Below are 11,278 nucleotides of genomic sequence, written 5' to 3'. Positions count from 1 at the left end.
CTGAGCCTCCCAGGCGCCCCTGTGGTTGGACTCTTAAGCGGGTAGTCTTGGGGTTATACTGAATTTGCTGGTGGAAAAGTGGGTGTTACAGGTTGAAGGCAGGACCTGAAAGCAGCTATATTACAAATATTCATATTTTTAATGCAGGGTTTCTACGTCTCTGCCTATGGACATCCTGACCAGAGCCTGCCCAGTGCTGAGGTCTGTGTATCTTAGGATGTTTAGAGCATCCCTTTCATGGTAAAGAATATGAAGGACTCTCAAAAGTGTTCGTAGCAGCCATTCTGCGAAACTGGCACAGTCACTGAATAAATACATTCATTACTTATGCAAGCAAATAAACACAGTGATCACTTGCTATGGACCTTGTTGAATTGGCCCCAGGTGATGATGGATTAATGTTCTCGGACAACCCTGTCATCCACGGTGCCCGGGGCTGTTGGACTCACCTGGCTGGGTGTCTGACAGGAAGGTCTCCGTGTGGAACGGAATTGCTCCCAGCACAGCAGGTAACAGGGACGAAGGCTCTGTCCTCAGCGGAGACAGCAGGGGGGACTGAAGCGTCAGTCCCCAGCCAGAATTAGGACTCAGAACAAACAGACAAAACCCACTCGCCTTCCTGTCCAAGGTCGCACAGGCTGACAGGAGACCAGAGGGTATTTACACCTCCCTGTAGCTGCTCATTAGGCGCATTTCCCTCTTGTTACTCCAACCTCTAAGCCTATGATTCCCAATGGAAAGCTGCTCTGGACATAAAGGATTTCTTCCTGATGAATCTCAGTTCCCAAAAGACTAGGTTAGAGATCAAGTGAATCCAGTTCTTTTCTTCTTTCTCCTTGTCCCTGAACTTGCCCTCTTCCTGTTATGTAAATCTCCTAGCACGTTATCTCAGCTGGGAGTTACACTTTTCTCCAGCTCTAAGAAGGAAGAACACACCGGGATTAGGTCTCTCTAACTTCAAAACCTTGACTGGTCTTGGGGATCCAGCCCTGCCATCTCCAGTGTCTGCTCTTGTCCTTCCCCTCCCCCTCTCCCTCTTCCTCCTCCTCCTCCTTCTTCTTCCTCTTCTGCTTCTTCTCCTCCTCCTTCTTCTCTTTCTTCTTCTCCTCTTCTTCTTCTCCTTCTCCTTCTCCTTCTCCTCCTCTTCCTCTTCTTCTTCTTCTTCTTCTTCTTCTTCTTCTTCTCCTTCTCCCTCTCCCCCCTCCCCTTCCTCCTCCTCCTCCTTCTTCTTCTTCTTCTTCTTCTTCCTTTTCTTCTTCTTCTTCATCTCCTCCTCCTCCTCCTCCTCCTCCTCTTCTTCTCCTCCTCCTCCTTCTCCATCTCCATCTCCCCCTCCCCCTCCTCCTTTTCCTCCTCCTCCTCCTTCTTCTCCTCCTCCTTCTTCTCCTTCTCCTCTTCCTTCTTATTCTTCCTCTTCCTCTTCTTCTTCTTCTGCTTCTTCTTCTTCTTCTCCTCCTCCTCCTTCTTCATCTTCTTTTCATCCTCCTCTTCTTCCTCTTCTCCTCCTCCTCCTCCTCCTTCTACCTTCTGGTAGAGTGAATTCCTGGGGCATAAATGTGAGGGTGGTCTGACTATGATGCTTTTGAGGTAGCGAGATAGGCAAGCAACTCATGATCAAAATTTAGGTCACTCACATCTTCTTTATCCATTCATCAATCCACGGACATTTGGGCTCTTTCCATAACTGGCTATTGTTAATAACACTGCTATGAACATTGGGGTACATATGCCCCTTTAATGGATCAAGAGGATGTGGCATATATATATATATATATATATATATATATATATATATATAATGGAATATTACTCAGTGATCAAAAAGAATGAAATCTTCCATTTGCAACAACGTGGCTGGAACTAGAGTGTATTATGCTAAGCAAAATAAGTCAATCAATGAAAGATAAATATCATACGATTTCACTCATGTGTGAAACTAAAGAAACAAAACTGATGAACATAGGGGAAGGGAAGGAAAACTAAGATGAAAACAGAGAGGGAGGCAATTTATAAGAGACTCAAAAATACAGAGAAGAAATTCAGGGTTGCTGGAGAGGAAGTGGGTGGGAGGAGGGGCTAAATGGGTGATGGGCATTAAGGAGGGCACTTGTTGGGACGAACACTGGGAGTTATATGTGAGTGATATATCACTGGGTTGTACTCGTGAAACCAACACTCCACTGTATGTTAACTAACTTGAATTGAAATAAATAAATGTAAGGTGTGCTTGGGTGGCTCAGTCAGTTAAGCATCCGACTTCGGCTCAGGTCATGATCTCACAGCTCTTGAGTTCAAGCCCCATGTCGGGCTCTGTGCTGACAGCTTAAATTCTATGTCTCTGCCTCTCTTTGCCCCTCCCCAGCTCAGGCCATCTCTCTCTCTCTCTCTCTCCCCTCTTAAAAATAAATAAAAATATTTAAAAATACAAATTATTTGGTTTTGTATCTGTAATATTTTATTATGTGTCTCTAAAAGAACTCTAGTTTTGGCATGCCTGGGTGGCTCAGTGGGTTGAGGGTCCAACTTTGGCTCAGGTCATGATCTTGCAGTTGACAATTTCAAGTACCTCATCAGGCTCTGTGAGACTATGTTTCTTTCACTTATATGTCCAAAGTTCCTTTGTATATCAGTATCTTCACTGCTCTTCTTAATAGTGGACACTTAATATATTAATGTGTCATATAGATGGGTTTTATTCTCCTCATTAGGATCCTGGTCTCTTAGTACCTTGTTGTCCACAATGTGTACAACAGTCACTTCCTTACTCCAAGGAAGTCCAAGTGTTCACCAAATATGCATCTCCAAGAAAAGTTTTCATGGAGCAACAAACTTTAATAAATAGATTGACTTTAGAATATGATCTCAGACTCTAGATCTCCTTTAATATGATGAAGCAAAATTGTATTTTATTTTATTACTTTTTTAAATTTAAATTATAGTTAGCTTTGTTGAGTCCAAAGAAAATGTTCACAGGCAAAGTTGTACATATATATTGCATGTGTTTTTTCAAATAAACACATATACGCCTATGTACATAAACACAAACTCACTTAAAAGAAATCTTATCTGAGTATAGTTGGCAAGAATGTTGCCTTAGTTTCGGGTGCACAACGTAGTGATTCAACTTCTCTGCCCATTACGCGGTGCTCGCCACAAAGGTAACTCCTGTCTGTTATCATACAGACCCATCCAGTATCATTGACTGTATTCCATACCCCGTGCCTTTTTTCCCCAACACTCATTAATTCCATAACTGGAAGCCTGTATCTCCCACTGCCCTTCACCCATTCTGCCCATGCCCCCACAACCCTCAGGCAAACCATGAGGTTTTTTTCTCTGTATTTGTAGGTCTCATTCTGTTTTTTGTGTGTTTGTTTATTCACTTAAATTTTTTTTAATGTTTATGCATTTAATTTTGAGAGGGAGGTGTGGGGAGAGGCTGAGAGAGGGAAAGACAGAGAATACCAAGCAGCCTCATGTCAACACAGACCCTGACATGGGGGTTGAACTCACAAAATGTGAGATTGTGACTTGAGCCAAAATCAAGAGGCAGGTGCTTAACCAACTGACCCATCCAAGAGCCCCCTATTTATTCATTTTAAATGCAGACTCATACATAATCTCTTATTTTATGTTGAAAGGAAACTTAAGAGAAAGTTGTAGGTGTAGGTATTAAAAGAGTAAATGTTTGAATTAATATGCATTTAAAAGAATGAAGATGTGTAGACACAAAGATTTCAAGACAGACATAAATGATAGACATACATTTAAAGGATGAATACCATTTCCTGTCATAATGCCTCCAAGACGTCAAAATCTGAAGCATGCATGCAGTTACGTACTGAGAAATTCTCTACTAGCTAAAGAGGATGAATGTCTGTAAATTGATTTTAAATCTCCTTTCCTACTTAGAGATGAGATTACGATGCAAAATGCCTTTACCCAGGGGAAACTCCGTGAATGAAGGGAAAACCCCAATCTCAGATTCTTTTTTTTTATTTATTTTTTAATTTTTTTTAATGTTTATTTATTTTTGAGACAGAGAGAGACGGAGCATGAGCAGGGAAGGGGCAGAGAAAGAGGGAGACACAGAATGTGAAGCAGGCTCCAGGCTCTGAGTTGTCAGCACAGAGCCTGACGCGGGGCACGAACTGACGAACTGTGTGATCATGACCTGAGCCGAAGTCGGACGCTTAACCGACTGAGCCCCCCAGGTGCCCCTCTAATCTCAGACTCTTAACAAAATTTCATTGGAACAACATTTGTCGTTTTAAGTCCTAACGCTGATGTAAAATAACTACATTGGTGTTTTAAAACGCATTTATGTTCTTACATTCGATGGATCAGAAGCCCGAAGTGGCTCACATTGGTCTAAAATGAAAATGATTGCAAGGCCTGATTTCTTCTCAAAGCTACCGGGAAGAACCTGTTTACTTTTCTATTCCAAGCTCATATTATACTGCAAGAAAAAAAAATCTCACCATATTTCATATAATTAAAACATTCTTTACAAAGAGGGGCTGAACAGCAGCTCTTAATTGTGATGTGGAATGAAAGTCCTAAAGGTGTGCAAATGTGTCATGAAGCTGCGGTATGTAGGGCTCAGGGTTCGTATCAAGGTGCTGTTTTCTCCTCCTTGTTGAAAAGGAAAACCGGAATGTTGTGTAGATGGCAGGACTGTATCTCCAACACAGGCCAACAGCTTGCAGATCCAAGGGAACTAATCCACACAGATTGCTCAGTCCTAGACTTGGGCGAAACATTGACATAAGCATTGATGGTCGCTGCTGGGAGGTCTGAACTCTGAGAGCAGCGGAGTTTATGAGGAAGGAATACTCAACACTGGGGTCATGCAGGTATAACCTGGTCTATTGGGAACACAGAACCTCCAGAAAAGTTCCTTCGTGTCCAGACCAGTGTCCCCCAGGGAAATCATGTGCTGCTCCAAAGAGGAGGAGGAGGGGAACGTGCCTCATGAACAGACAGAGGAAACTATAAATCCCTCCTGTGCACACCCACTGCCTGTGCCACTGTGGGCTGACGGGACCAGGTTGTTGCTGTGGAGTCGAAAGCTTGACTGGGAGACTCATGCTAGCCTCCGTTCTGCCGTCTTGTGTGGGGACAGAGTTTAGTCACCACCAATAACCATCCGGGAGGAATCCAGACGGCCACATGGACACCTCTCCCTCAGAGCTCCCAGCCAGGTGAGTCTGAGAGCTTGGCAAGACCCGGAGGAAAGGGTCAGAGAGAATCAAAGCCAGGCGCATTTACCTGAGGTCACCTGACAGCCACCAGCCTAGCCCAGAACGTGGAGATCTCTATGGCCATGTACTTGCCTGATCACGCCCTTCTGAAAACCTACAGTGAACAAGGTCAGAGAGGGCCCCGCTCCTTTGGTACTTGCCTTATAATGGTGGAGTCACAGGACTATGAAAACAGTTTGTGTGGTGTAAGAGCCTCAGGCAGAAATCTTACGGAGATGGTGACTTAGAGTCAGAACAATTGTCATGGTATGTGCAGAATTTTGTAGCGCAAGGTCTGGACAGAACTTTGCATGTTGTGCAAACCAGAAACAGGACCAGAGTGTGCCCAACACTCGGCCAAAAGATCACAGCACAAAGCCCAGGAAAAACAGAGGAAAGATGCCACGTCTAAAGAGTGAAAGGGACTTGTCCCACCTTCTCTAAGATCACAGGACATCCAGTTAGTCAAAGAAATAGCAAAGTCTCAAGGTGCTTTTTCAAAGAAAAAGCAAGTCTCTTACCTTCCATTATAACCTGCCCAACTTTTGCTTTGCTTTGCATATTTCCTGTACCGAAGGGTTGATTTATTCCCTTAGCACACTTTTCTCTTGGAGCATTCACTCTGTAAGACGATGCACACCCTGAAGATCCCACTAATGTCGTCTCCTATGAATTTAATTTTGCTCCTTACTCTTTTTGCTGGGCATCAGGGTGGTAACAAAGGTTGGAATGTTGTCAGAACCAGGGATGCTCTTTTTCTTCATGGCCACTCAGATTTCAGCGACCACCTGAGCCATTAGATCTTTTCTGCCACTTCCATTTTATTTCACTTTCTTGTTTCTCTCTCTCTCTCTGATTTTGAGAAGATTGTTTGTGTTTCGTTAAATACAGGAAAGAAAATGAGCATGCCAGTCTGACTTGTCAATTTTATTTGTTCATGGAAAACTTACGTCACTTGCAGGAATGATACTGGATCTGCGCATCTTGAGTTATACCCACTCCGAACTTAATTGTTGGGGTTGGAGTGAGAAGTCATGGTAAAAACACAGCCCAGGGATCACTAATTTGGTGTGTGTGTGTGTGTGTGCCTTGCAAAATGACATCCGTCATCAGAGCAGGGGACATGGTCCAATGTATTCCAAGGTGATTCTTATAATATAGAAGCCAGAACTCAATCAACACACCATGTTCTAGAGAGCTCTATGTCAACTTACAGCAGACTTTGCAGGTAGATTCTAAAATACAAGCAGTACATACTGTGGGTGAGTGACTCCTTTCTCTTGAAGGGGAACCAGCAAGGAGGCCACCTATTTCTTTGAAATTGCCTGACACGATCTCTGATCATTTTCCTGCTCATTCCCCTTCCCATACATGCTTCCTGTTTTGGAGTCAAATAGCTCAAAGTAGTTTCATCCTCAGGGCCTTAGCTGAGGCCATTCCCTCTACCATCACACACTTCCCCACACAGGCTCTGGGCTCCTGCCTTCCTTCCCTGCAGGTCTCTGATCAAATGTCACCTGGTTTACTGGTCTTGACCAAACACTGATTACAAAATAGCACTCATATCCACGCTCTCCTTTATATCTGCTTTTGTCTCTTCATAGCACTTGACACCCTGTGATGTCTTATTAATATTTGGATTTGATTCTATTCATTCTCCATCACTAGATTATAGTAGCTTTTGGTTCTCAGTATCCTGTGCTCATGGCCTAGACAATACCTGGGACATGTTTGACCCTCAGTACATATTCCTCCAATGCAGGGAAGATATTCTTAGTAAAACAGTAAAATACATGACCTCTGCTGGGGAGTGTGGAGAATGAGACCAAAACACCTAATCTGAGATGAAACAGGAGGGAATCTCTTCAAAAGGACAATCCTTTGGGGACAAAAAGGACAAGATACGGAAATGAACTTCTTGACTGCACAATATAAATGGTAGCATTTCAACTATATGAGTAAACTGTTGATGTGAAAATTAATGATGCCCTTTGCCTCTTTCTGGGGGTCAGTGCAACCTCATGGAACCAGGAAATATCACATGGATATCAAAATTTCTTCTCCTGGGATTTTCAGAGAGACCAGAACTGCAGCCCCTCATATTTGGGCTTTTCCTCTCCACGTACCTGATCACTGTGTTTGGCAACCTGCTCATCATCCTGGTCGTCAGCTCTGACTCCCACCTCCACACCCCCATGTACTTCTTCCTGGCCAACCTGTCCTTTGTAGACATCTGCTTCACCTGCACCACCGTCCCGAAGATGCTCTGGAACATCCAGACCCAGACCAAAGTCATAACCTATGAGGACTGTATCACACAAATGAACTTTTTCATAACCTTTGTGGGGATGGACGACTTTCTCCTAGCTGTGATGGCCTATGACAGGTTTGTGGCCATCTGTCACCCCCTAAACTACATGGTCATCATGAATCCCCGGCTCTGTGGGCTGCTGGTTCTGGTGTCCTGGATCACGAGTGTCCTGTATTCCTTGGTACACACCTTAATGGTGTTGCGGCTGTCCTTCTGTACAGAAGTAGTGATCCCCCACTTTTTCTGTGAACTCAATCAGATGATCCAACTTGCCTGTTCTGACACCCTTCTTAATAACGTGGTGATGTATCTTGCAGCTATGCTGCTGGGTGGTGGTCTGCTTGTCTGGATCCTTTACTCTTATTCTAAGATAGTTTCCTCCATACGTGGGATCTCATCAGCTCAGGGCAAGTATAAAGCATTTTCCACCTGTGCGTTTCACCTATCGGTTGTCTCCTTATTTTATTGTACGAGCCTAGGAGTGTACCTCAGCTCTGCTGCTACCCAGAGCTCACGGTCAAGTGCCACAGCCTCGGTGATGTACACGGTGGTCACGCCCATGCTGAACCCCTTCATCTACAGCCTGAGGAACAGAGACATAAAGAGGGCTCTGAAAAGAATCCTTGGGATCCAGTGATATAAGAACCAATCATCCAAAGGCTGGAGACATGACCATGATTGAAGGGCTCAAATCCTCAGAGCCAGGAACTGCCACTCTTTGATCAGACTGTGGAAGTAGAATCTACTCCTTCTATTTCTTTCTTGGCATTTCCATTTGTTTGATCAACTTCTCTCTACATTTAAGGAACTCACTTCATTAAGCTTCTGCTGTGACTGAAATACAGACGGTTTCTCCTTTGTCTATTTTCAGGTGTCCCCAAAGTTTACCCCAACCTTGGGTCACGAATGCCTGAAGTTTCTGTATCTCACATGGGACTAGTTGGATTTCTTAAAATTAATTACATCTCAAATACTTATACCATGCCAGGTAAATTTCCCCTAGATTTCCTGAGATCATTATCATGAATTATACGCTTCATACGGAATAAAGGTACACTTGATCAGTAAGCCATTTCCATCATTTTACTGTCAAGGAGAATACAAAAGCACAGTTTCCACCTTGAGTCTCAGTCTTTTCCTTCACTTCTTTTAGGACTCCACCCGATGATGTGGACTCTAACATTGTTCCATTTAAGCCTCAGTCTATTGACACCCCGCTCTGGCTAGGAAAGCCCAAGGACACACCTGCGCCAATGTGCTTTCCACACTCCCACAGACCTTTCCCGGACCACAGCCTATGCTGTGGCTGCACCAGCCCTTGGGTTCTTATTGTGACTGCAGGACATAGGTCAGCAACATCTATCAGAGAACTCTAATAACCCCAGGTTTATTACTCATGTATGCCGGAGGGCACATGGGATGGTCAAAAGCCATTCTGGGAGGTGTCAGAAGGGGAGAGAGAGTCAAGAGGAAGAGAGAGAGAGAGGAAGCTGTTGAGGGATCTGGCTTTCTCAAAGACCATGGCCAGGGTGGGTAGCTGGTGTTGGGCTCACACGTTCTTGGAGAATTGTACTGAGTACAATGTGTGGGCTGAAGGGTAAAAGCTGATTCACTCATGTGTCAGTCTCTAGTCTATAAAGACTACGCTTTCTGAAGCGGTTCTTCGTGACTGGGGGTAGCCGAGGGCTTATCTGGTGATTGTGGAACACATCTGACGATATGTTTATTCAACATGGTTGTGTTCGAAATGGACCCAAGGAAAATACATCATTTCAGTCCCTTGCACTAAACATGCCCTTATGCTTTGTCAGCGGTCTCTTGGTTTTATTCTGTTATTCAGCTCGGGGTCCAGAAATTCTACCATAGTCACTGGGAAAACCTGATTAGCTAATCTAGATCTCCCAGTGCAGTGTACTTAGAAAGACAAATTTGAATAAACATTCGACCTGTTAAGTTCTTCGTATCGGCCTGACCAGAAATATGAGGAGGCAAACATTCCAAACACTCATTTCGTGACACACACAATATTTCTCTCATTTTTTAAAAAAATCACAGTTCGTGCTATGCACCTATTTATTAAAGCATGGAAGATGGTGTTCACCACTGAGGGAGTTTGTTCATCGAGGCGCAGGATTGCTTAGTGTCTTCTACGTTTCATCACTGAATTATCTTCCTGTTTCTGCTTGAAAACTTCTAATGCGATCCGCTCATATGATTCTTTCTGTTGTCACACGAAATAGCTTCCTTTTCCTGATATATGTCACAAATCCCACGCGATGGTGAATGCACAGTATCAGCACCATCTATAAAATACGTCCTTTCTGCTCTGAAATCTTTTCCATCTGCTTGATCAGAGGACGCTTCACGCAAGAACTGCATGTCCTGCTGGGGTGTGGTTCAGGGTTACCAGTTCTTCTGCACAAATGGGCACGTCCTTCAAAGTCGCCCAAGCTGACGAGCAGCCCTGTTCATTCTGCTGCATAAATCCCTCTTTGTTCTAAAAAAAATAATAACATGTGAAAGGGACTGGAGATTAGGATGTGGGCATATCTGATGGTGCCTTATTCTCCTTAGTGTAAAGCCTTGTTCATCAGGGTATTATTTTGGTCACTTATAAAAGCAATAAACACAGATTTCTCACAGCCTGAAGAATGAGCGAATACACGATCCTTTCACAATTACAGGCACGCAAGGACAAGATTTGGTGCAGAAGCCTTCACGCTACCTACACTTATCTCTAACACAAGATCATCTTCTTGCTAATCAAACAGTGGTCCACAGACCAGACTTGCACATCAGCCTCACCCAGGAGCTTGGAGAAATGCAGAATCGCTAAGATTTTGCACTTGTAGTGGGATCCGGATGGATTCACAGGCACAGTGAAGTTGGAGACATGCTGGTCTAGCTGGGATTCTCACCGTTTATGGTGGACATTGGTGGCAGGATAACAGTATTTTGGGGGTGCTTTCCTGGGGACTGTAGGTGTTTGGCAGGTTCCCTTCAGATTTTGACAGACGTCCCAGGGGAAAATTCATTTCTGGCTGAGAACCACGGCCCCAGGTTTGAGAACCAGAAGCATCCTGACAGAATCAAACTCAAGGGACACCACATACTCAGATCTTAAATTTAGACAGATGACTAGACATCACCAAGCACCATTTATACATCGTAAAATGTAGTTCATCATCTCAGGGATAAGATTTTATAAAGATTAAATCCAAACTCCCTGTGAGATGTTAAGCTCACATTGTAGTACATAACTAGATCTCAATACATCTGTTATATTTAAGGACCATTTTATAACAAGGGACCAAATGACAGCTTTTAACGACTTATAAAACAAGTGACAGAAAAAGTGTCTGGAGGACAAGCTCTGTGGCACCCAAGTTTTATTATCAGAAGTCATTTCTCTGCTGTATTATTTTTTCTTTTGTTTAATATATGAAATTTATTGTCAAAATGGTTTGCATACAACACCCAGTGCTCATCCCAACAAGTGCCCTCCTCCCTGCCCATCACCCACTTTCCCATCTCCCCCACCCCCCACCTACCCTGGGTTTGTTCTCAGTCCTCAAGAGTCTCTTATGGTTTGCCTCCTTCCCTGTAAATCTCTGTTCCCCTTCCCCTCCACATGCTCTTCTCTTTAGTTTCTCAAGATCCACCTATGAGTGAAAACATATGGTATCTGTCTTTCTCTGCCTGACTCCTTTCACTTAGCATAACA

General features: G+C 43.8%; 1 protein-coding gene across 1 annotated transcript; it reads left to right on the top strand.

The window, feature by feature from the left end:
* The first annotated feature begins 7,264 nt into the window (after positions 1-7,264).
* Positions 7,265-8,191, top strand: LOC147583708 (olfactory receptor-like protein OLF4). Its single transcript, XM_086684776.1, has one exon. The coding sequence runs from the start codon at positions 7,265-7,267 to the stop codon at positions 8,189-8,191; it is 927 nt and encodes a 308-aa protein (XP_086540902.1).
* The last annotated feature ends 3,087 nt before the right edge of the window (positions 8,192-11,278 follow it).

This window comes from Puma concolor, chromosome A2 (assembly GCF_028749965.1).
Source record: "Puma concolor isolate L17-30 chromosome A2, mPumCon1.1.hap2, whole genome shotgun sequence".
NCBI lineage: Eukaryota > Metazoa > Chordata > Mammalia > Carnivora > Felidae > Puma > Puma concolor.
The sequence above is the reverse complement of the archived record's forward strand: the minus strand, read 5'-3'. Positions and strand labels throughout refer to the sequence as shown.